Source organism: Colossoma macropomum, unplaced genomic scaffold (genome assembly GCF_904425465.1).
Source record: "Colossoma macropomum unplaced genomic scaffold, Colossoma_macropomum, whole genome shotgun sequence".
In the NCBI taxonomy this organism is placed as follows: Eukaryota; Metazoa; Chordata; class Actinopteri; order Characiformes; family Serrasalmidae; genus Colossoma; species Colossoma macropomum.
The window spans coordinates 33688024-33715359 of record NW_023494803.1 but is presented as its reverse complement, the minus strand read 5'-3'; the positions used below and the strand labels follow the sequence as shown (position 1 = coordinate 33715359).

The following is a 27336-nucleotide window of genomic DNA, read 5'->3' as shown; positions in this document are numbered from 1 at the left end:
GATTAATACATCATTTCTGTATTCTCAATATGTGCTCTGAATATTTGTATTGTGGTACATTCAAACCCTGTTAGGGAAAGTGTCCAAAACAGGAAAGCAGGTCTAAGAGAAATCAGTCGAACAATTGCAGAGTGAAATAATGTTAATGAGATGTTAAGAATAAACTTCATAGGATGTTTAATTGTCTGTAATAAAAAATATATATATATTATCTGGATAATATTCTAGGATATCCTCCTCCCGTTTACAATTTAAAAGAACCAACAACATTAGACTGCTGGTGTTTGTTGAGATAGTGTGCCACACCTTAATGAATGTCATCTACTTGTCAGAGTACATACACTTTATCTTAAAACTGTATCTCTGGAGACTGGATCAGTGTTTGTATGTGAAAACGTATTTGTATATTTTGTGTCAGCACTTTCTGTGCAGAAGCTTTCAGATGCATTAAATACTTCGGAAGTCTGGTTGCTATCACCACCACTGAGGTCACACCAAACTATTCTGATTGAGTTTGTTTACTATGCAAACTTTTTGAAAAACTGGTGGAATTCCCCTTTAAGTTAAACCAGATCTCTCCACATTCCCAGAACGTTTCTAGACAACGCTGCTAGAATGTCAAACTGTATGCAAATGAGGTTGAGACTGCGAAGCTCTCATTTGATTCAATTTAACGAAAGAACCGATTCTTTCAAAGTGTCCGTTTCAAAGCACTGGCTGATTCAATGATTCAGTGATTCATTTTCGTCTTGGGGGAGGTGGGTGAGAAAAATCTTAACATCCGTAAACAAAGACTTCGTAAAATGTCGGATTAAACGGAATATCAGTGCTGCACAAAAACACTGTCTGTTAAACCGAAACCGCATATCTCTACGGAAAGTGTCTGCGGTGAATGTTAACAGAACTCATTCGGACATACATGAGGGACTTTTGTTTTGAACATAATCTGACCCGGACATCTTCACCTCAGACTGCCAACATCACAGCACACAGCTGGCGTTAGCGGCGAAGCCAGCAGTGAGCAGATAACCCATTACTGTGGACTGTAGACTTTCAGCTGCTTCGCGGGGCGCCAGCATGTAAAAGTTACCTCGGACTGCATAATGTCGTTATAATCGCAGTCGATCAGAGCCGAGAACTGACTGATGAAACGCGTCTCTCGCCAGCCAGCTGATCTGACTTATCCTTGTTAGCTAGGTGGTCCTAAATTAGAGCGGAGGTTTCTGCCACTGTGGCAGGACCTGGAATCGAGCATCGGAGAGACGCGGTTGTGCAGCCGGGTTCAATGTGCCGAAAGCCAAGACCTGGCTTTAGTGGAGCCCAGCGAGGAATATTAATGTCTTCTTTGTCTTTTCATGAAGCCGTTTCGTCTCTGAGCTATAGACGACACCTAGCTGACGTTACCTTAAGCTTGATAACAGGCAAACGCTTCTTCTTGCGTTGCTAACCAGGCTAACCGGGCATATCGAATAACTGCCGCCGATTTTTTGATCAGTCGTCAGTTTGTTTACCTTGAGGCGTTGCTGTAATTAGTAGCACACACTACCAGTCGCAATCCTAATTTACGTATCTTGTCAATTATATGCTCTTGTTTTACTGTCGAGCTTTGTGCTGTTATAAATAAGACACCGAAGTTAGCTACAGCTAGGTTAGCTAGCCTTGTATTGGCATTAGCATTAGCAGGCGTGTGTAAGCCAGTTTGTAGTTAGCTAGCAAGCAAGCAAGCCAGCGTTTGAAATGGACGACTTCAGCTCGATATGTCTCCTTTCTCTGGCTATGTTAGTGGGCTGTTATGTTGCTGGAACCATTCCGCTGGCTGTCAACTTCTCAGAGGTGAGTTATGCAGCAAATTGTTGGGTTTGTTTAGCTAGCTTGTTTCTATAGCTGACGTTATTTCCCTGGTGTTGCCAATTGCTACCACAGAAGTTTGCACGAAGCTGTCAGCTTGTTGTTCGAATTTTCCCGTTCCACCTTAAATGGTGCAGCGCCAGAATGTTACTGCTGCACCATTTAAGGTGGACCGGGAAAATTCGAACACGAAGCTGAACACCGAAGCTGTTTACTGTCTTTTATCTCTGTTAACGCAGCCTCTCTTAGGTGTAGCCTGATGTGCTAGCCAAGTTGTGTGCTTTTTGAATTTATACATTACATATAATACTACAAAAACGTTTACATAACTTTAGGGACGACGTATACAGTTAGTATGACAGGTCACTGTAAGCTTTAAAATATTGATCCATGTTCTCGTGACCCTGCCAGCTCATGTTATATAAGGTTTCATGGGCTTAAACCAAAGTCCTGCTTTAGTATTTGGTTGTGGTGATATTGTTTTAATGCTTCAGTGGGTTTATATGATGCTTTTGCATACATGTTTAAAACTGCTCTTCTCTTCTGCTCTGCTCTCCAGGAAAAACTGAAACTGGTGACTGTATTAGGGGCAGGTCTGTTATGTGGTACTGCTTTGGCTGTAATTATTCCTGAGGGAGTCCATGCGCTGTATGAGGAGGTTTTGGAAGGTGAGTGTCTCTCTCTCACAAAAAAGGGTCCTTGATTTCCATCAACAGAATGTTTAATACTGAAGGTGTACCTTCAGAGTAGGGTTGGAAGATCAACCATTTTTATATCGGCCACATAATTAAAAATCTACATTATTAGTGGGGAAATTTAATTTTAAATTTGTGAACTGCCTGTAGATGAGTTAGACCAGTCAGATCTAACCAAACCTCCATGTGTTGTGACATCACACCCACAAGTTACTGGCGGTCTCGCACACTGCATTCAGGGGTCAAACCTCAAGCCAGAAAGGTGGATATTCTGGTCTTCTTGGCCAAAAAACAGGCCTGAACCGTAATTTATAGAATGTAATCACAATTTAAATAAAAATATTACTCAGAAATATTGTAGTGAGAGATTTCCCCCCAAATCCTTCAGCCCTACTTCAGAGATCTTAAGATTTAATACAGTTTTAGATGTAGAAGTCCATATTGAGTTTGTGTTTTCAAAATATCTTGCTTCTAAAGACCTCTAATTGTATATCACACAGATTAGTTTACCACAGAAAGCTACAATTTTTAGGGAGGCACCAAAATGGGAATCATGGGCTTATGCTGATATCCAGTGTTTTTCTTGTGCGTAACTGCCAATGCTGATACATAAACATTTGTAAAGTAAACACATATAATATTGGGACTATATCTACCTGGATTAGCGTTATAGAGAGAAAAAAGATTAAATTAATAAATGCAGTAAAGGGAAGAAAATACACATTTTTTACAAATTTCTCTTCTGAAAAAACTCATGATTGAAGTAAAATCAGTTTATTCTAAAATAAGTAAACTTGAGAGTAAAGTATCCTATAACCATATACAGTGCAGTAGCCCAGCATTGCCTAAATAGTCAGCATATAGATCATCAAATATCAGTTTGAAATATTAGTCAAACACCTGTCTGATGCCGTTTATTTATTTATTTATTTATTTTTATTTTTAATGAAACTGTATTAAATTGTTACACCCTTAGGAAAACATTATATATTTATATCATCTGCCAAGTGTGTAGGATTAAGTTACCATAAAATGTTGTTAACTTATATTTTTTGTATTTGCAGCTGGGCATGCTCATGGCCATGCTGAGGTGTCTGTGCCTGAGCAGAAAGTCGCTGAAGGAGTGGTAGGACCCAGTGGTGAACATGCCCACAGTCATGAGCAGCTCCATGCCTACATAGGCATCTCTCTGGTACTGGGTTTTGTCTTCATGCTGCTGGTGGACCAGATTGGCAGCTCCCACATGCACAACAGTGATGGTCAGTGTGTTAATCTAGGCTCTGGTACAGTGTAATATTCAGATCTTTAATAATTGATATGATCAGTTTCAGTTTGTAAATCTATTTTTCTCTTCCTGTGTAGATCCAGAAGCAGCGAGGGCCGCTAGCTCTAAAGTCACCACTACTCTTGGTTTGGTCGTCCATGCTGCAGGTAAATGAATAGAATCATGGGAGGAGGAACGTACCAAACATAGTCGCAAAACAAGACACTTGCAATATTCAATGCATTTTATGTGGTTTTATTTTTGTGGAACTATGTAATGGTGATAGGTTTGCTAGCTTTTGCTTTAAACCGTCTACATTTTTTGACTATAAATGACTGACCTTTTTTTTTCTCTAGCCGATGGTGTGGCACTTGGAGCAGCAGCTTCTACCTCTCAAACTAGTGTCCAGCTCATTGTATTTGTGGCCATCATGCTTCATAAGGTACAGACAACTTACATCACAGACGTGTTGTAGACTAATACTTTAATGCATAGTCTTGTAGATAAGCGGAAATCATCTTTTTTTTGAGAGAGAGAGAGGCTGAAGTGTTGGAGAACTGCATTATGATCAGATGTGATGTCTGTTAGACGTTTCCTTGCTATGGATTTAAATTAGTTTGCCTAATTAGATTTTTCATTAAGATCAATAGCTTTTTATAATTTAAAAGTAGTTTCAGTCCTTATCTCCATTCAGAGGTGGATGTTTTCAGTATTATTGTTGTGCCTGCCCAAAGCGCAGCTTGTGTATATAACATATACTGTGTAAATCACAGTCAGATTGGCTTAATAAAAGCTTGCCTTCGATTTTAGATGAGCTGTTATGATTTTTTATCTATGTCTTTTAGTCCAGTTAAGAATGCCAAAAACATATATTCCTTATTTTGCATTTGCCAGCATATTCAGTTTCTTCTTCATTGTATGATGTTTCTCTGATTCAGAAGCATGTTCCTCCACTTTACAGGCTCCTGCTGCTTTCGGCCTGGTCTCGTTTCTCATGCATGCTGGTTTAGAGAGGAACAGAATACGCAAACACCTGTTGGTCTTCGCCTTGGCCGCCCCTGCTCTGGCTATGCTCACCTTTCTAGGCCTCAGCCAGGTATGACACTTGTTCAAACTTAAATGAAAGAGTAATGAGAAAGCAATGCTAACTGAAAATGCCCCTATTTGCAGTATCTGGTTATTTTATTGCACCCTGTTAGCTTACTGATTCTATCAAAAATAATTTACCAAAACCACCGTATTAAAGTATTAATTCAACTTTTGACCATGATTTTATCGTTGTTTTGTGTTTTAATGCATATTTTACAACGGTTAGTTCTGATGACATAATCTGATTGGTGGAGAAGTGTTCTACCTCTGTCACTCTGCTGAGCAGCAGTTGCTAAGTAATGATTTACTTTGTGCTGCAATTAACTGTTGCTAAGTTTCTACTTTAGCACATGCAAAAATAGAAAAGGAGCACATTAGCTAGCATCTGTAAGACAATGTTATCTGCAGCCCATTTGCTCAGATTCTAAAGAGAAGTGTTACTGCAGGCCTATGTCAAATTATGATCATGATGTTGCCCTTAAGCAGGCTTTTCACTTGGCGACTTTGATGGTGGAATAACTGAACAAACTGGAATTGGCTTGACACAAACAGAATACAGTTCAGTAAACAAGATGATGTGCTGTGAAATGCTTTACAGACAGGCTGGAACAAAACAACGTCTGGGTCACTTTGGCAGATATTGAAAAGCTGAGCCATATCTTATGTTGCAACAGTTTTATGGGTGTATCCGTACAGCAAAAGGCTACTTTATTGGCGGAAGGTATTGCCAGTGTTAAAACATTTGATATGTTCAGGGCTTCTCTGCTTTAGAACAGAATTGATGTGTAAAAGTAATGGAACACCTAAGGTTGTTTAATAACATAGCTCTGGTAGTCTTTGCATTTCATGTATTTACTGCCATAAGTCAGAGATGAGTATTTTAGAAAATGTTGGGGATGTGATATATATTATTTTAAACTGTCTGGTTCCTGGGATTCTCTGTTTTGGGATAATAACACAGTTTTGTAAATACAAGAAGTAGTGCCTGTTTTATTTGACCAAAGCACTTCCTAAAAGTACTCACTGTTATGTTTACAAAGATCACTTGGGCTTTCTGCAAAAGGCAGTGATGTTGTGACTAGCTTATGTGAAAATACAGTACAAGCTATTGGTATTTACTGTTAATAAAATTGAACATAATATTTTTCGGCAACCTTATTGCCACTTGTATCCAATGTCTATCAGTAAATCAAAGATAATTCCTTGCCTAGAAGATGCGACCTTATTAACAGTTTTCCGGGTTATAAGAGACACATGGGTCTAAGTGCCCTAAATATAAGTTTACTGAAGTAGCCGATGTTTTCTCTGCAAACAACTATGTGTACTAATAGTGAGCAGACTACAGGTTGGAGACCCTGGTGTAGACAGCCTGTAGGTCAGCTATAATTAAGGATTCAGCATTTATTGTTTAATAGAAGCAGTGATCTAACATTTCCTGTGTCTTTTTTCCATTCAGAGCAGTAAGGAGGCACTGTCTGATGTTAACGCCACTGGAGTGGCCATGCTCTTCTCTGCTGGCACGTTCCTGTATGTAGCCACCGTGCACGTCCTCCCTGAGGTGGGGGGCACAGGAGGCCACAGCCACTCACCTGGAGGCAGCGGTGGGAAAGGACTGAGCAAAGTGGAAGTGCTGGCACTGGTTTTGGGCTGCCTCATCCCACTGGTGCTCTCCATTGGCCACCAGCACTAGAGTGGCTAGTAGTGGAAAACTGTTGACAGCAAACATGAGACCTTTAGCAATGGTGGCCAAACACCTCATGTCACAGGTTTGAATTATGTTTGTCTGTTTAACCAAATTGGAGGTTAGAAGGGATTTGAATAGATTCAACTCGGCGTGCCTCTCAGTGGGAACCGAATCTGTGGCATGGCAGTGGACTTATGGAAGAGGGCGGGACAACAGTGTGAATACATGACCATAACCCCTTCCTCTCTTCCTCAGAGTACTGTATGCCAACAGCTGGCATTAACCATACACAAGTGAATGCCATTGTGGGTTCATGTTGGGTTTTGTGTGTTTTTTTTTTTTTTTCCCTTCTTAAACCTCTTCTAGATATCTTTCAACTGTACTATGGTTTATGTTTTAAGCCAGGCAGTGGTTAGTTCCCAGTATGTACTCTGGAAATGGGTTTTCATCAGTTTCTCTTTAACAACAAATGTATCAAATTAACTAAAACCATCACTGTTTGAATTTTTGAAATGAGGGACAGATATAAAGATCTGCGCAGACATTTTGACTCACACGATGAAAACTTTTTAATCATGGCAATGCAGTTTTCATAGCTTAATAGTTTCTTTTATACATTTCTGAGCACGTAACAGTATGCATAAGATGAATAACAGTATGTCTGTTATTCCAGCATGCTTTATAGTATTAGTCGTCTGAGTCTAAAATAAGACTTCACATCTGGACAGTAACCTGTAGACATAAGTGCAACAATATTGCCTTGTCAACATGCCGCTTGTGGTTGGTATTTATTTTCTGTGCTATTACTTTTTTCTGATCTTCTTGATTTGTCAAGCAAGCTGCCAGTCAAGAAGATCACAAGTTTTGATTGGAGGCCATCTTGAATGAAAAGACTTGAGAAGAATATTAGCTTTGGTCCCAAAAAGGCATCCGTTCATGAACCTGATTCTTTTATGATCTGATTTCATGTGTGCCCACTTAACGTACTCAACTTTCTTACTGCCAAACAAGATTTTCTTTCTTTAATTCTTTAATTTTTAAATATGTATAGGTACTAGTGAGACAAAAATGGTGTCTATTTTTTTGGTGGTGATAACTGAAATGATGTAATTGTCTTTTATACTCATGTGGGACCACAGGTCATGTTTTCATGTTAAGTAGATGATGACTGTAGGATGGAGAGTATGTTTCTAGCATATATCTAGGATATTTTACATTCCTTAGAAAATGCCAGGGACATGGAGAGAACCCGGAGCAACTTCTAAGTGGCCAGGATGCGTGTTTGTTTCCCAAATTGTCTGGAAACTATTTTAAGAACAATTTAAATTCTGAAGCTAGTTGACTTGAAAGAAGTGCTCAAGCTTCTTCTCCTTTGCGCTTGCTACCTGTCACTCTCACACCGGTTTAGCTGCTCATCTCTTTCTGAAGCATCTCTGCGCTCCGTTCCTGTGGTCAGGGCGTGCAGTGTTTTCAGTGTAACTATTGTGGTGCCTGCCCAAAGCAGAGCTTGTGTATATAGTGTATTCTGTACAAATCACAATCAACTGGGCTTAATGGAAACTTCGCTTTACTTTTAGGCATCCTGTATTGAGTTTTTACTCAGTCTTTTAGTACAGTTTAGAATGCCAATGTGGAAAAAAGGCAAGGGTGTGGGGTTGGTTCAAACAGTGGGTAGGGAATGTAATAAATATTTTACAAGAATCACAGTAATGCTACATTTTTATTGGTTGTGAATTCTTTTGTGTCAAGCATAGTTGTGATGAGAACTGAAGAGGCTGTTACAGTTCAAATGTGTGGCTTAATATTTAACCGATTGGTAAGATGGAAACACTTGGACTGTATCGATTGTGTAACACCAATGAATCTTGAGTCACACTCAAGACATTGTTTATGTTGCCATCATTGAAACCAGCTTTCTGAGTTACTGAAAGACAGATTCTCAGAAATGAATGAATGCATTATTAATAACTTTCCTGAAGCAGTCAGTTTGGTAAATACACTGCATTTCCTAGGGCATTTGGCAGTGTGCTCTTGAGCGCCCTCTTTTGTGGTGTGCTGGCACTGTCTCAGTCTATGTATATGGAGGTTTAAAGGACCCATATCGTACATTTTTCTTGTAATTTGTTTTTTTTTCCTGAGGTCCACTTAATGTTTATGTGGCTTTCTATACCAAAAAAGTCATTTATGTCGTTTTACATGACCAACTGTTTATTCCTTAAACAGGCTTTGTTTGTTATTGTGCTTTTAAGACTGATATATGTAAACTATGCCTGTTTTGATTGGCAGCCCTGTAATGTGCCTTACTGAAAAAAAGCAGTCCAGGCTTAAAAACTTAACTCCTTATAACTTCAGTATGAATGGGCGGAGCTATCCAGCTGTAGGCTGAATAGGTGAAAATATGTAAATTATATGATCTGAATTCAAAACAGGCTGTATTTTTGTGTAGTTTTCATATATGGACCATATAGATTAGAGAGTGGTACATCTAAAACTTTAACAATGTTTACATATTAATATCAAAAAAGTGAGGACTTTTTTCCCCATTGATATGCAGGGGTGTGTGGATGCTTTATGCTGACTAGCAGTTGTACTAAGTTTTAAAGATTTTATGGATATAAAAAGTTTATAAGGGAGGTAAAAGCAAATGGTAGTCAGATGTTATTTTTCTTTCCGTTTCATTCCTTTTGGTCTCCTTATGGGATCTCATCGCAGTCTGACAGGCGGAGATGTGCAAGAGGAAATATGGCAAATACTGCGGTCATTTGCGCAGGACTACTGCAAGAGATGATAGTGTCATTGTGATGGAACTTTAGATTGACACAGCGAATGTGAGGAAGAATTGTGATCAGTCAGTGAAGAAGATTCTGCTGTTTCTTTTTCTTGACTGTGTTTTTCACTATTATTTTTTGATTTTGTGTTTATTGGGGTATTTTTCCCCCCATTACTAGATTATACACTCACTGGTCTTTTATAGAAACCTATACCATACATGTGCAACTTTTTGATGTACAGTTAAAGATTTTAGCTCATCTTTTGATACACAATTTAGTCGGTGGTCAGTTTCTGGCCATAGAGCTGCTCTTGGCTGGATATTTTTGGGTAGTGGCCCATTCTCAACCCAGGAGTGACACTGATGTGCGTAAAACACCTTGAACCAGCAACACATGCACTACTACTAGGTCACTACAGTATTAAGAATAGTTTGCCACCGAAAAAATATCTGGTCAACAGCAGTCATGTGGTCAGAGACTGACCAGTGATGAATGGGGTAGGGAGTGGTTGACAAATTGTACATGACAACAGATGGCCTACAGTCTGTAATTGTACACCCACCACTCACTGGCCACTTTGTTAGGTACATCTACCTTGTATCTACACACATTGTACATTTTATCAGCTTAATATAAGTACACTTTGTATTTCTACATTTGCTCACTGTAGTCCATCTGTTTCTCTGCACAATGTGTTAGCCTTTCTGTACCCCGTTCATCAGTGGTCAGGACCACCATCGAGGAGGTATTATTTGAGTGGTGAATCATTCTCAGCACTGCGGTGACACTGGCATGGTGATATGTTATTGAGTGTTTGCTGGACACACAGCAGTGCTGCTGAACTGAGAACAGCCCACCAACCAAAAGTGTCCAGTGAACAGCGTCCTGTGGCCAGAGACTGACCACTGATGAAGAACTAGAGGATGACTGACACCAACTATGCAGCAACAGATGAGCTATCGTCTCTAACATCTACATCTACAAGGTGGACCAGCAAGGTAGGAGTGTCTAATAGAGTGGACAGTAGGTGTGTTTAAAAACCAGTACAACACTTACTAACATGACAATACCACGTCAGAGTCACTGCAGCGCTGAAAATGATCCATCTTGCAAATTATACCTTCTCAGTGGTGGTCCTGTGGGGTCTTGACCACTGTTGACTGGGGTTACAAATTACGCAGAGAAGCTACAGTCTGTAATTGAAAGGTTTTGTTAAAAAATGCATTACAGACAACTTTCAGGAACTTTCTCATATACATTGTTGGAAATGGGCTTTATATGTACAAGAAATATCAAGGCTTTAATCTGATTAGTACCACTTTAATTTGAGAAAATGTATTTTTTCCCATTATACAGCAGCTTAAAAAGTATATATCAAAATGATTACAAATAATATACAGAAATTTGAAATTGTTAGATACATAACTAGATACAGAATAGTTGTTTCTGAAAAAGTAGCCTGTGAGTGTATATAGTGAACCTATAAGGTAGGTAGATCTCATACAGTGGCCAGGTTTTGGAATATTACTCAGCACAAATCCACTAGATGCACAGCCCAGAGGTCTTAATCCCTGATGAATGAATGCCCCAAATACTCTCAGATGTGTGCCATATATTAAGTGTGAATGTTCTATTGGCATTTGTGATGTTAAAAGCTGTAAACAAGGATGAATGGCACGCCTTTCTGTCTTTAATGTACATCCGTGAAAAACAACCAGGCAGAAACATGCTTGTGAACCTGACACGCAGAAGGGCCGTAAAGCAGATTAATGCGCTGTGTAAGTGGACGGATTGCTCTTTTATGTAAGCGTCGGTGTTGCTGTAGGCTGGGATCTCCACCTCCCACTGCTTAAAGTGTTGCAAGTGGTGTAATCCGAGTAACAGCTTTTCATATGAAACGTCTATTGACCATTCCTCGGATTTAGAAACTCATCTTTAAAGCCCCCCCCCCTCTCTCTCTCTCTCTCTCACATCCCTGCTCTAATGTTCATGTTATCCGATGCCAGCTGCTGATGCCACTATTGGCAAACGCATCATTCCACCTCACTGAATTATTGGAAGTTTTCCTCATTGGCTTTGTGTGTTGTTTGTTTGCTTTAAAGCGTATCCCTCTATTTTTAACACCCCCCACCCCCTTTGAAAGTGCCATGTTTTCCTCGTCCAAACCCTCTTTATTTTCCCCCTGGACCTCCATGGAGCAGGCTGACTCAGACGTCCTGGACATCAGCACTAAGGTGCAGCTGCATGGGGTGCTGTGGAAAAGACCCTTTGGAAGACCATCTGCCAAGTGGTCCCGAAGGTATTGCGTGGCACCCACTGTACACATCTGTTGAAAAGATATGGGATTTGCTAAAATTAGGATTTCATTTGCTTTTTGCTAAGATTGATGTTTGGAGCATCAAAGTATGTAGGACAATTTTAATTGTTACATTTGTTAACCAGTATTAAGTCTTTTCTTCAATGCTTTGATAAGTTTGATGATGTAAATGTTCCTGTTGAAAAATGTAGAGCACTTTGATTGAATTTCAGCACTGAACATGAAAAATGTAAATCTTGTATTTGGTAGAAATAATTTCAGAGGAGAGTAAAATGGAACTAGATGTCTTCCATTTACTGCGCCATTCACTATGCACTGAGGCTGAGGATAGAAAATGCATTAGAGCCTTATTGACCTGCATGCTTTAAATGTAATGTTGTGCTGAGCTACAAAAATGCATTAGGATGTTCTATAGGAAGACACTAAGTTTATCCACTGTACTCGGAATGTGAAGACTAATCACTCTCTTTGTAAATCAGTGCTTTACCACTCCAGACAAACTATTTCTTTATTTAACTTTGTGGTGTATGTTTGTTTAGTAAAAGAAAGACTGCTGAGACATTCTCAGTGTCGATTTTGTGGAGTTTTTATGGTTTCCATCAAACAATTGTTGAGATTTGTAAACTAGTCTGCTGTGTTAATGTTCTGGCTTTGAAAATGTGTCATTATCTTCCTCTTACCATTCCTGAGTAACATAACCCTTATGCTTTACATTGTAGACATTTTGCAGCATTTGTTTGTAACAACATATGCTGCTAAAAATGATATCTTGGCATATGAAAAACATTGTCAATATATAGTCATATGCAAAAGTTTGAACATCCTGGTCAAATTCCAAATGAAAAAATATGGAAAGAATATCTGAAATATGGCACTTTCTGCACATTTAATGCACAGTTTCTATGTATTTGCTGAGTTTAACATATTTGGAAAACAAAGTATGTATAAAGTGTGCCATGACTTTTGCAAGGGCCACATTTCAGGTTTCAATTTTTTCAGTATGTTAATTTCTACAAATAAACAGTAATTCTGCATTAAAATGTGCATTTAGTTTTACTTAAAATATCAACAAAACATGTCATTTGACCAGATGCACCAAACATGAGATTAATTCTTATAAGATTAAATCTTTTAAGAACATTGGACCTTTTCAACATGTTTTACTCGTTTTAAATCATTTTATGTAGAGAAACTCCATATTCAAGTGGCAGATATAACGCTTAAAACAAGCAAAATTATCTACCAATAGAAAGACAAAGGATAAGAGTAAGAATTTTACTCAATACAATGTCAACAAATTAGTTAATCTAATAATATACTTATAACAAATGAGAAATATTAGATATATTGATTTTCACTTGCCAAACTGCCATTTTTTGCAGACCCCGTATTTGGCCTCTGTCTCATTTGGCTTTTTTGACCATGTGCTCTCACACTGAACAGGTTTTTCATCATTAAGGACAGCTTCTTGCTCTATTATGCTGAGAGTGAGAAAAGAAACTTTGAGACTAATAAGTACTTCAATATTCATCCAAAGGTAAGTCCACCTACTGAGACTATACTGAAATTAACAATATAGATCTACACTATGTGGTCAAAATATGTGGACACCCCTCCTAATTATTGAAGCCAGGTGTTTTAGCCACACCCATTGCTAACAGGTACATGAAGTCATGCACATAGCCATGCAATCTCCATAAACAAACACTGGCAGTAGAATGGGTCATACTGATAAGTTTAGTGACTTTCAACATGGCACTGTCACAGGTCAGTTCATGAAATTTCTGTCCTGCTAGATCTGCCCCAGTCAACTTTAAATGCTATTATTGTGAAATGGAAGCATCCAGGAGCAACAAAAGCTCAGCCACAAAGCAGTAGACCATGGCCGCTGAGTGCTGAAGCATGTAATGTAAAAAGCACCTAACCTCTGTACAAGAACTGTGCATCGGGAGCTTCATAAAATGGGTTTTTATAGCTGAGCAGGAGCGCACAAGCCTGAGATCACTATGTGCAGTGCCAAGTGTCGGCTGGAGTGGTGTAAAGCACACCGCCACTGTACTCTAGAGCAGTGGAAATGTATTCTCTGAAGTGATGAACCGCAGTATCTGGCAGTCTGATGAATTAATCTGGGTTTGGCAGACGCCAGGAGAACACTACCTGCCAGAATGCATAGTGCCAACAGTAAAGTTTGATGGATGGAGGGATAATGATCTGGGGCTGTTTTTTGGGGTTTTGGCTCAGCCCTTAGTTGCAGTGAAGGATAATGGTAATACAACAAAATACAAAGAAATTTTAGGCATTTATATGAGTCCAATTTTGTGGAATCTCGTGGAAAGCTTCCCCAGAATAGTGAAAGCTGTTACAGCTGCAAAGGGGGTGGTGGGGGTGGAGGATCAACTCTCAAATCTATATTAATGTCCATGGTTTTGGAATGTGATGTCTGACAAGCACATATAGGTGTGACGGTCAGTTGTCCACAAACGTTTGGCCATACTGCGTACATCAGCCTGTAATACTGGAGCCACTGATAAGTCTATTGTTTTTTCCCAGGGTGTTATTCCTCTAGGTGGATGTGTGGTTGAGGCTAAAGAAGACCAGGGCATGCCTTTTGCCATGGCTATCAACCATGAAGATTTCACTGTATGCTCCATTTCTTATGATCTACACTACTGAGTATACTGCAGTCAGAGCATTGCATTGACATGGCTGCCTTTACTCTCCACAGGGGGAAATAGTCTTAGCAGCAGAGTCAGAGTCCGAGCAGATCCAGTGGCTGGAGATGCTGCAAGAGTCTGGGAAAGTGTAAGGAACAACTTTAACTTGCATGGCCGGTTTATTGGAAACACCAACCTTACGCCTCTTGATTGAGTACAGTTAGAGACTGTTGATGCACTGTTTTTGTTAGCTATTCTATAGCTGATTGCTCTTGGCTTAGGCGGTGCTGGAAGTGGGTATATTTACAGATTGCAGAATCAAGAAGTAATGTTAATAATATGATTATGGGATGTGATTTAGACAGACAGTCATCAGCCTGGATTTTGAAACATGTATGCTTATTGACTACTTAAGCATTGAAATTTAGAATTGAATGATACTTGGTGAAATTGAAATAATTCAGCACCATAAATGTATTGCATTTTCAGTACCTAGCCCTGCTCTTGACTGGGTTGCTTTGTTTGGTGGACCACTCTCAACCTAGCAGTGACACTAACATGTAAAAACCACATCAACACTGGTGTGTCTGCCAACACCACACACAATAGTCATATTAGTGTCACTGTTGTGCTGAGAAAGATCTGCCACACAAATAATGCCTGTTCAACAGCCATTCTGTGGTCAGAAAACTGACCAATGGTGGCTTTCAAATGATAAAAGATGGGCTGCAGTCTGTAATTGTGCACATGGGTATAAATGTTAATATGTAACTGAACTGTAATATGTACAATATTGAACAAAGTTAGTGAAGGACCACTTTTATATATATATTTAAAAATTCAATTCAAAATTGATGTTCAGCGTCTGTGAGGTCTTTGCTGTGACACACTGTTTTTCATGCACACCATGACTGAACATCACAGAAATAAAAATTAAAAATGAAGAATTGAGATTTTTCTACTGAATAAATTCTGAGTAGGACAAAGAATACACAGAAATCAATATTCTGTGGTTTAATATTATTTTGAGCTAATTTTCATGCATTAAAAATTTGCAAACGACTGTATGTGGACCTGTAAGGCAGCTAGTGAGTTAAGTACAAAGTCGAAATACAGTGTTGTTTCTAATAAAGCATACAGTGCATTTATATTTGTAAACCATCAGCATGTACAGTATAAGGCATACAAGCATATAACATAACACATTGTGTTTTTTAAAGTATTATTGATTTGTCCTCAGCACTTGGAAGAATGCTCAGCTGGGAGAGGCTATGATTGAGAGTCTGGAGGCTCAGGGACTACAGCTAGCCAAGGAGAAACAGGAGTACCTAGGTGAGTCTTATGAATGCATCAGAAGCAAAGAGACTTCAGTTAGAGTGGATTATGCTTGGAAAAGCTTTGGCCATTCGCTTTGCACATACAGTGTTTTAGAACATATTTAAACATAGAACACAGAACATTCTGCTGTGAGCAAAACCTAGTGTTCACATATATATATGTGAGATATATTATATCTTTTTGCAAGCATAGTTAGTTAGCACAAAGATTGTGGCGGTTTGGCAGAGATAATGGCTTAGCTGCCACGTTGCTGACTGTGTTTCTGTTTCTACAGATAAACTCATGGAGGAGACTGAAGAACTGAGCTTACAGAGAGAACAGAAGGCGGTTAGTTTGTAGCTCTTATTTATTTTAGAGGTACATATAAAAGTAAATGTTCTGTTTGTAGTGTTCCAAGTCAAGCGGTTGATTTGTGTGTGTGTGGTTTTGTGTATGCATATGTGTGCATGCACACACTTTTCTGTGTCAAACATCGCATGACAAATGTGACATTTGCCCAAAGGCATTTCTTTGCATGCTTCATGCTTATGCTTTTTGTGAGGGAATGTTTGTGTGTACACACGTTGCAGGAGCTGGAGCGGCTGAACCAGGTGTTGGAAGAGGAGAAGCAGAAGTTTGAGGAGGTGGTGATGGAGCTCAGAGCAGAGCAGGAGCAGATTAAACTGTAAGCTTTACTCTGAGTACTCATGCGCTGCATGTGCTCTAACTGCATGAAATTAGTTGCCTTTTTTTGTTTTAGTTGTTTATCTTGCTGGCTTTGTGTTTTTGGAAACCATGTCATGTGGGAAGAACATTCTCTTAAAAATATAAGTTTCTAAATTGTTATTGGCTTGAATGTACAGTTCTAGACCTTTGATTATAAAGGACTTTTATATAATGTGGAAGTTCTTTAAGTGTGCTTTTATGCTCCCACATTTCATTTAATAAAATGTAATAAAAGAACCTCTGAAAGGTTCTTTAGGGCACCAAAAGTATCACACCAAAGAACCATTTTTGGAACGTTTATATTTAAAAGTGGAGTACCTGCAGAGGTAAACTGTGCCACAGCATAATTAGGTTTTAAGGACATGGTTTGCAAAATGCAGCTAATATAAAGAGAACCAGAGAGTCCATATGTAACCCTGTGGTGTGTTGATAGGGATCTGGATGGGACAGCTCAGTCACTGAAAGGAGTGGAGTCAGAGAAACAGGAGCTTCATAATCTCACTATCCTGCTGCAGAAATCTCTTGAGGTGCAGAAAGTTGGACGTGTCAAAACTGGTTTAATTTGTTTACCAGATTGACTGATATTCTCAATGATGATACTCATGATATATAATATAATATAAATTACCATTATATATTATCAACCAGAAGGCCTCCATATATACATTATGCACAGCAGTAGTACATATATACACTATAGATACAGTACTATGCAAAAGTAAGATACCACCCTTTAATTTAATTTTCAGACAAAAAGGCCTATAAAAAGTTTAGTCTTGTTCGGTTGGTTGCATTTTATCTCCTCAGAAATATCTTTTTTGAAACGTTTTTGGTTTTAGATGCACATTAAAAAGAACTAATGCATCAATGCACTAATGCACAAGGCATCTAAGGTGTGTATGGGTAGTTGCTTGTGTGAATGTCAATGACTCTTTTGGGAAGAAATTTTGTTGAAAAGAAGTGAGAACAAATTGTGTTGGAAAGAAGCAGCTGTGATTCGTTTTGTTTTAAGATTGGAAAGATAGAAGAGTTAAAGAAGTCACAGTAGATGCACAAAAGTAAGTGGACAAATTAAATATTGATAGATAGTATACTTAGTGTTTCTGACACTGAATAACTGTGAATAAATTGTACTTAATTGCTGGAAATTGAATAAATGAAAGGGTGGCCTCTTACGTAGGTACAAGCTTGTATGTACATATCCACTATATTAATATACGATCACTGAGCACTTTATTAGGAACACCTACCTTGTACCTACACTTCTACTCCGTTTTATCAGCTCCCTTACTATATAGGAGCACATTGTAGTTCTGCAATTACAGATTAGTCCATTTGTTTCTGCATAACAAATGTGTTGTTAGCCCTCATTTACCCTCATTTATATATATATATATATATATATATATATATATATATATATATATATATATATATATATATATACCAAATCAACCAAATAGTTACAGAACCTCAATCAGATAAGTAGATTATATTTGCACAAACAGACAGACAGTTGTGTGGTGCATGAAGAGTTTTTGTGCCTGTTCAGGAGCTGTCGAAGGAGAAGCAGCGCACTCTGGAGCTGCTCAGAGACCGCGGGTTGGCTGGAGCTGAGCTGGGCACTGCTGTTCAGCCTTCTTCTCCAGACTCTCAGCGCCCCGAGGCACCAGAGGAGCAGCTGCAGGGCAACCTGCGCCACATCGAGGAGCAGATGAGGAGTGTGCTCAGGGAAAAACAGCAGGCTGAAGAGAGGTAAGAGTCCAATGAGATATGTGCTCTAACACAGGCCAAACATTCTTTCTGTAATGGAAAACTCTAGACTAGCTTGCAACGGAAGCCTTTTCTGCACAAAATTAGGTCTTTTATTGATTTTGGTAGTAGAGGAAACACTGGTCCTTTTTTATATAAATGTGCTGCCTTTGAAAGTATTCATTCTGAAAATGTGTGTTAAGGAATGGACAGATGTGTGAAGACCCCAGTGCCTCACCCCAGGCTCTATCAGCGTTAATGGAGGGTGGAGGCCACTAAGTGGAAATGTCCATTGATTTGCAAACAAGCAATCATATTGATCAGACACCAGTGAGTGGCGCGCAATACTGAGGAAGTAGATTGACTAGAGGCTAGTAATGACCTTATATACATGGCATGCGTGAGCGGAAGCTCTATTTCATGAACCATTTACACGAGAGCTCCATGCAGTAATAACACTTAACAGAGCTTTAGTTATTTTTCACAGTGCTTTTACTCAGGGCGATTAATTACCATACAGCAGAGTTTTTGTGGCAAGCCGTGCAAAGTACCTCATGTATTTATTACATTAGTGACTCTCTAGTGATTTGAAAGCTTAGTTTTTTGCAGCCCCATCAAGCAAGGGCTGATATTAATGTACTGTAAGCTGCCTTTCAGTGTTTCTGCAGTTCATTCAGTCAGTAAATGTGGATTTATTGCTCAGATTTATTTACAGTACTGTGCAGAGACTTTTAGAGTCAGAGAGTCTTCATTTATATAATTTTCTGTCAAAACAGCCATTGAGTACAAGTTATTTAGGTAACACCTTATTTGGAGTGGTCCTTTGTGCATGATTGATAAACTCTTAACAGATTGTCAGTAACACATAAAAAACATAGCAGTGAAGTAGCAGTAGTGAAGCATCTGAATACATTGAAGAAAATATCTTGTAGATGTTCTGTTGATACATTACGTACATTAAGTAGATGTTTTGTTAATATGTTACTTCCATTACACAAAACCTAACCTTACCCAATACCTAACCCTAACCTTAGCCTCAACCCAAAACCTAACCCTCTCCCTCATATGTTTTTGACATGTTACTGAGAGTCCATTGAGTGTTTGTTTAATCTAAAAGCGCCACTCAAAATAAAATGTCACCATTATTTATTTTTCAGCATCAGGATAAAAGATGAAAACATGTATTTAACAGAAAATTATGCTAAATTACAACTAAATATAATATCAATATTTCCAGTATTTAGTGTGTCCACTCTTTGGTGGCTTCCATTCTTTTTAGAAGACTTGTTTTCAGTTTTTTTTTTTTTTTAAGAAATCCACAGGGATACTTTTCCATACTTCTAAAGTTCAGTCTTGGTTGAAATTTCTGCTTCTCACAATCCAAATAATTCCAAACACCTTCAGTCATGTTAAGGTCTGGACTCTGGGGTGGACAATCCATCAGTCTGAGACCATCAGCAGCTTCTTTGTTCGATTTAAAAATGTTCTTTTTTTTGTCTATTTACTTTTCTTGGTAGCTTCTGGACAGCTACACATCCTTTCAAACCCATAGCATTAAGTTGTCAACAGTGGAAGGATGGACAGAAACACCTGCAGATTTTTTTTTCAGATCTGAAGCAACAGTGGAGTTTGTGATTTTCTTCTCTCTCTCATAGGAAAGCTTAAGGTGCTGTTCATCTGATGGTGACAGTTTTGGTGGTCTAGATCTCATATCTTTGGAGGTCTAGATGTCATATCTTATCTCCTGAAAACGAGTAACTTATACTTAATGGCCATTTTGACTGGAAATTCAATAAAGGAAAGTAACCTCTGAATTTGCACAGTACTGTACATTCAGAAAGCCTTTCCAACAATCATGAAAGGGGTTTTGGTATTCTGTCCATGGCACTTCAGCTTCAGCAGGCCCTTATTTTCTGTTTTTTATCTTGAGCACTGCTTTTTTTTCTGAGTCTGAATCGATGGAATGCTCAGAGAGAACTTTGGCTTAGGGCAAAATCATAAGAGTCACCGAAAAGAGTTACCGTACAGCAGGAGGTTCTAATCCAGTCCACACTTCAGTCATGTTTAAGCTCCTAACACACCTCAGCCAATTAGCATTCTTTAGACTTTGATTATATGGCTAAAGCCAAAATGTAGAGTGGATGGGGTCTCTGACAGATGGTGTGCAGACTTGTTTATTAATGCTTCCACCAGTTTTCCCCTCTGCAGTATGTGGATGTGCCTGTGAGTGAGTGCTCATTGTCCCCCCTGCAGGCTGAAGGAGAACGAGCAGCGGGCACAGGTTCTGCAGAAGGAGAGAGAGTTCTACTCCTCTCAATCTCAGGCCCTCCAGCAATCTCTCAGCCAGCTCACAACCGACAAGCAGCAGATTGAAGGCGAGCTGAAGGTCAGTTAGAGGCAGGCTGCAGTTTAGGGCTGCAACTAATGATCATTTTTATAGTCTATAAATTTATTGACTATAATTTGATTAAATAATTAATCAACCTTTGTGCCATTTGCAGTTTATTCTCATTTTGCCTCATCACAGCATCACCATCATTCAGAGTTCTGTCTGTACAGCAAATATTTTCTTCTTTTATGATGCAACAGAATTACAGAAGTCATGTCACGCATAACTCTTCCTCTAATGTTCTGTAATCTGTCACAATGACCGGGTGTATTATATAAATGTCACAGACTGTTATAGAGTGCTGTTATTTTTAAGTAAACAACAGATTGAGGCAACGGCTTTTTCCATAATTATTGCCATCAGTGACTAATCATTGTCTAATCATTCATCCTATTACAGCACAGGACTGGAGAGAAAAGTATTTAAGAAAAACAACTGGATAATTAATGAATCAGTGCACTGTAAAAAATTGCTCACATCAGTGAGTAAACATCCCTCATAGTCTTGTAAAGTACTGGCAACTGAACCGACCTACAAAGCAATTAGTGTCATTTGCTGTATGCATATTTATATGTGTAGTTTATCATAGTTTTAAACATTCTATACTCTTTAGCTGTAAAATATGTCTCGAATAACTGTAGATGTAGATGTAGGATCATGCTTTGTGTTCATAATAGTTCATGTGGTTATATCAGTGGTGTACCATGACTACTAGAGGTAGGCCTTTGGGCCATAAATGGCAAAACTTGGCCAGAAATGACTGGCTGCTAGTAGTATATTAGCACTAAGCTGTCAGCGATTCAGAGTATTTTTTGGCCACTCTAGATAAAATGAGGACATTTAAAGCTTGTAAAAGACGTTTAACCTCCTTTATACAGGAGAGCGCCCCCATGTGGCCAATCACAGACCTACTCATAATGCAACAAAAGAGGGAAAAGGCTATCACGACCGGGGGTTGTAACAGAACAAAAATAAACTAAAAATTACATCATTAATCTAGAAGGCCCCCCTCCCGGAGTTTATATATAAATAGAATTACAATATAATTACTGTAATTTTTTTCTTCCCCCAATGTGAAGTGCACGCAACCAAAAGCAAAAGAAAAATCAGGTCTTCTCAAGTTGCAGTCAGCTGCCAGTAATACAGACCTTATAGAGTGCAGTAAGACTTTGTGCTAATGCACCTCTGTCAGACTGTGATGGTATTATTATATATACAGATGTATCTTACCATACTGTATTATCAGGTTACATGGATTCTTGTCTGTGTCAGCACATCCACTGCTGTATTACTTCTCAGTGAAATAGCAATCAGTAGAAAGTCTCTATACTCTGTTTTGCTGTCTTTCTCTTTTGAAACACAAAATTATATGTAACTTTACAGGAGAAGGCAAAACTTTTTTAACTTTTAATGTAAGTAATAATCTTTTGAACCCCTTTGTCATGTAATGTTCACACATTGTAAAGGACAGTTTCTAGTCACAAAAGACAATAAAGGCAATAAATAAATTTGGGGACATTGTTGAAATCTATTTTTGGGGCGCATTTAAAAAAAATATGATGGTGATGCTGTATATATGTGTATATATATATATATATATATATATATATATATATATATATATATATTTATTTATATTTTATTTTATATATATATATTCATTTTGGAAATAATTAATACATAGGCATCAATTTTCTCTAAGATGATCAAAAACATACTTTCGATCAGGTGTGTCGCTAAACATTGGACACAAGTCATGTGTTCGATGTGTTTGTGTTTGCATGTGGGTGCATATGTGTATGTTAGGCTGAGATGGAGTCCCGTGCAGAGTTAGAGCAGCGGCTGAAGCTGGCTGAGGAGGCCCTGAAGGATCTGGAGCAGGGTCTGAACTGCATCGAGCGCAGCCACGAGAGAGATGAGAAGATGAGAGGAGATGTCAGCCACCTCCGCAGTGAGTTGACTCATAATAAACCATGCATATTCATAACATCAGTTCTCTGTCCTCTTCCAGAATTCCTGAATGGTTTCATCTCAGTGCTGGCTGCCTCTTGTTGACAGGCAGACTAACTTTAGAGTTAGTAATTCATGCTTTAAAGGGTCTATATCTTTTTTGTATTCATTCCCCCCCCTGAGGTCCTCTTATAGCATTTGTGTGGTGAATCTACAGTCTTAATTGTTTTTGACACAACCATTTTTAAACTTCTCTTTGTTTTGTTAGAATGAAACAGGCTGGTTGTAAATGCAAATGATCTCTGTTATGATTGGCTGTCCTGTGTTGTGCATCATTCAAAAACTCTGAGCCAAAACAGTCCTCATAACTTCAGCGTGAATGTGTGGAGCTAATCTGCTGTAGGCAGAAAAGACTTGCATATGTAAATGCTTTAGTCTAGCATCACAAAAACATTCAATTTAAATAGGCTGTTTTTGCAGCTTAGATTCCACATTTGGATCTTATGGACTCAGACATGAACAGAAACCTAATAAATGTCTACATACTACTTCAAATTTGTCTCATAAAAACAAGGAAAATGTATTGTTTCATGATATGAGCGACTGCAAGAAAGGAACAAAGGGGCCAGACAGAGAAACATCATGTCATTTATAATTTTAAGCACAGTTTTACATATTCTACCTCGATGTGTGTGATGTGAAGTATTTAGGTCTTTGGAACGTATTTGGCTGTTTTTTTTTCCGTGTGTGTATGTGTCTGTTTTGTACACACTTGTAGTATGAATGTAGTTATTCATCTTAACCTATTCATGTCCAACAACTAAATGTAGTATAAGGAAAAATGCCACAGCTTGTTTTGATTGGTATAAAGTGATGAAATGTATGTTTACCTTGGATGAACATCTAACTGCACCCTTTTGAATTTTTTGATTACACACAATTTTCAGTTTTACTTTTTACATTTACTTTTATCACATTTTGTATTGTGCTGGTTGTCCCATGTGCCAAAAAAGCATACTTTTTATAATAAATTAAAACGGATTAAAATTCTATGTGATTGGAATCTAATTTATTTGATTTTTTTTTCTGATTTATAATCAGGCAAGCACAGAAAACATATAGACTTGAGGAAATGTAACATGTCAGATATGGACATTAAGGGGTTAAGCATGCTATTAACTACAATTAATTACTTGTAGTTTCATTCCAAAATGCTGTTTATCCATTTGTAACAAGAAGAGTCTTGGCTGATTTTGTCAAAAAGACAAAAAGACATTTCTAATCATCTAGTAATGGTATTAATTGTAATATAGCATTGATTTCCTCAATACTATATTATGCTATTATGTTTCAATGCCAAATTATGCTATATTATATTCTTCAATTGCCCTGCGATGTATTAGCGACCTATCCAGGGCGTATCCTGCCTTCCGCCCAATGACCGCTGGGATAGGCTCCAGCACCCCCCTGCGTCTTAGAAAATGTGTGTGTGTATATTCGTCAATGAAAATTCATGAAAGTGTCGTTTAATAGAACGGCACTCTTCATTTGGTGGCTGCTATGAAAACAAAATGTAAGGAATATAGTTGTCTGTTGTGTCGTCCTAGTTATGGATTCTTAGGGCTTTTGGGGACTTAAACATCTTGAATTCTTATGTAATTACAGTGATATCATGACTGTTCTCTGCAGACCCTGTTGCAAAGTGTTTCAGAGATAAAACGTCCTCAGGACTAGTTCCATTGTAATATGTTTAATTACATATTGCACCTCGGGAGTTAAAGAAGGATTCATAATTCACCAGGCTTTATTAAAAACTGAGCTCTGGACATTATCTTTTTAAAAGTGAAATGACTCAGAGTGTTACTATTCTGTTGTTAAAGCATTTGGATTAAAAATTGTGAGTTCTTGTCCTCCAGAGTTCTTTGAGGAGTGTATCTGTGCAGCGGAGATTGAGGCCAAGCTGCCCGCCATCATGAAGAACGCTGTATATCTGCATAAAGCTGCTGCTCGCCGCATCAAGAGCTGTCGAGTCCAGAGACATGCCTCCAGGCAACACTGGCGTGAGTCTCTCTCTCTCTCTCTCTCTCTCTCTCTCTGTCTCTCTCTCTCTCTCTCTCTCTCCCTCCCTCTCTCTCTCCCCTGCACACTCATTCACACTGTGACATATTAGTGTTACTTAATGTTCCACTTGGAATCATAAAAGGAAATTTTATATTGAATCACCTAGAAAAGCAATTGAATACTGTTGAACTGGCATTATGATAGACTATTTTCTGGTGGTGCGCTCCGGCGCCCTCATTAAATTCAGAGCTAAATGTAATGATTTCAGTCAGCGAAATGAACTCATTCCACTGGCTTAACTCCCACTCCACCCCCACCCCCCGCCTTCTTGTCCTCCATTTACTCCTGTGTGCAGTGAAACACTCCAAGTCATTTGTCTGCCCACATGGCGAGGCTCCCAGCCTGGAGGACCTGAAAGAGACTGCCCGGCGTCTGACCTCAGACAGCTGCTTTAGACAACGCGTCTACACGATCATCACCCGCCAAGACACAGTACAGTCTCAAGACTGAGAACAGTATGACGTATTGACAGGTAGGGGGTCCTTAAAAAGGTGAACACCTTCACTGTGGTTCACTTTAGTCCACAAGAGTGTAAATCCACTGTTGAAAGATGCTCCAAAGAGCAGTTGTAGAATCAGTTACAGTGTAAACGGTTAAAGGGGCCATATTCTGTGTTTTCATTTATTCTTTTTTCCCTGACGTTCAATTGTAATGTTTGTGTTACGAGTATGTCATAATTCATTTTTGCATGACTATTTTCCAATCTCTTTGTCCCTTAGATTTAAACAGACCATTTTAATTCCGATTGGCTGTCATTTAAATCTGAGCTGTGTGAGGGTTACACTGCTGTAGACTGAAGGGACAGTCATATGTAAATAACATCATGGTTGTGATGTCACCACCATGATACAACCCCATTTCCAAAAAAGTTGGGATGCTGTGCAGAATGTAAATAAAAATACAATGCAATGATATGCAAATCATGTAACCTATATTTGTAAAAGAAAATACTACAACATATCAAATGTTGAAACTGAGAAATTTTATTGTTTTTGAAAAATAAATGCCCATTTTGAATTTAATGCCAACAACACATTCCAAAAAAGTTGGGACAGAGGCATGTTTACCATCACGTTTTCTTTTAACAACACTCTGTAAGCATTTGGGAACTGAGGAGACCGACGGCTATAGTTTTGAAAGTGGAATGTTTTTCCATTCTTCTTTGATATAGTATTTCAGCTGCTCATCAGTTCAGGGTCACCTTGTTCTCATTTTTCAATTCATAACGCACCAAATGTTTTCAGTGGGTGACAGGTCTGGACTGCAGGCAGGCCAGTTTAGCATCCAGACTCTTTTAATACAGAGCAATGCTGTTGTAATAATTGCAGAATGTGGTTTGACACTGTCTTGCTGAAATAAGCAAGTCCTTCCCTGAAAAAGACGTCATCTGGATGGCAGCATATGTTGCCAAAGCATGTATATATCGTTCAGCCTTAATGGTGCCTTCACAGATGTGCACAGCACTCATGCCATATGTACTAATGCTCCCCTACACCATCATGAATACTAGCTTTTTGCACTGATAACAAGCTGAGTGGTCTTTAGCCTGGAGGACAGAGTGTCCATGATTTCCAAAAAGAATTTGAAATTTTGATTTGTAGGACCAGAGGACACTTTTCCACTTCACCTCAGTTCATCTTAAATGAGCTCAGGCCCAGAGAAGGTGGCAGCATTTCTGGATCCTGTTTATATGTGGTTTCTTCTTTGCGTTTTAGAGTTTAAACTAGCATTTGTGGATGCAGCGACGAACTGTTTTCACAGACAGTGGTATTCAGAATTGTTTCTAAACCCATGAAGTGATTTCCACTACAGAATCATGTCTGTTTTTAATGCAGTGCAGCCTGAGGGCCCAAAGATCATGGCCAGCAAAACTGGTTTTTGGTCTTGTCCCTTGCATACAGAGATTTCTTCAGATTCTCTGAATCTTTTAATGATATTATGTACTGTAGATGATGAAAAGCAAAAGTTCTTTGCTATTTTATGTTTAGAAACGTTATTCTTGAATTGTTACACTATTTAAACGTGTAGTCTTTCACAGAGTGGTGAACCCCTCCTCATCTTTACTTCTGAAAGATTCAGCCTCTCTGGGATGCTCTTTTTATACCTAATCATGTTACTGACCTGTTGCCAATTAACCACCACGTGTTTTTTTTTTCGCATTACACAACTTTACCAGTCTTTTGTTGCCCCCATCCCAACTTTTTTGGAACTTTGTTGTCAGCATCAAATTCAAAATGGTGATATATTTTTCAAAAAACAATCAAATTTCTCAGTTTCAGCATTTGATATGTTGTCTTTGTACTATTTTCAATTAAATATAGGGTTTAAATAGTTTGCACATCATTGCATTTTGTTTTTTATTTACATTTTGCACAGCATCCCAACTTTTTTGGAAATGGGGTTGTAAATTCAAATAGTTTTGGTGCCCCTGGCCAAACATACTTTACTTATTTTCATTTAAAAAATAAACAAACTTATCTTTTTTGCAAATGCACAATTACTTTACTTATACTTAAATAATTAATCAGGCCTAAACTGACAAGCATAGGGGTGGATCTGTTATGCTTTAGGGTTGTGTGGCAGCCAGTGGCACAGGAAACATTGCACATGTAGATCGAAGATTGGATTCCACAAAATATCAGCAATTTCTGGAAGCAACCATGACACAGTCAGTCAAGAAATAGAAGCTGAAAAGAGGCTGGCTTCTACAAAATATCACAGAACTAGAACTAGGAACGTGGAAAAACTTACGTGAAGAA

At 38.5% G+C, this 27336-nt stretch overlaps 2 protein-coding genes across 2 annotated transcripts; both read left to right on the top strand.

Annotated features, from left to right (window-relative positions):
- Positions 1–754: 754 nt before the first annotated feature.
- On the top strand, positions 755–8286 carry slc39a9 (solute carrier family 39 member 9). The gene is made up of 7 exons (XM_036593455.1): positions 755–1833; positions 2408–2516; positions 3608–3802; positions 3906–3974; positions 4164–4249; positions 4769–4903; positions 6353–8286. Exons 1-7 carry the CDS (start codon positions 1738–1740, stop codon positions 6584–6586), a joined length of 924 nt encoding a protein of 307 aa, XP_036449348.1. The 5' UTR covers positions 755–1737; the 3' UTR covers positions 6587–8286.
- Positions 8287–11348: 3062 nt separating this feature from the next.
- plekhd1 (pleckstrin homology domain containing, family D (with coiled-coil domains) member 1) lies at positions 11349–25027 on the top strand. Its single transcript, XM_036592646.1, has 13 exons — positions 11349–11650; positions 13112–13205; positions 14219–14308; positions 14394–14470; positions 15563–15654; positions 15935–15987; positions 16230–16324; positions 16799–16892; positions 17918–18120; positions 20371–20503; positions 22313–22457; positions 24373–24516; positions 24873–25027. The coding sequence occupies exons 1-13, from the start codon at positions 11364–11366 to the stop codon at positions 25025–25027; spliced, it is 1662 nt and encodes a 553-aa protein (XP_036448539.1). The 5' UTR covers positions 11349–11363.
- Positions 25028–27336: the final 2309 nt, after the last annotated feature.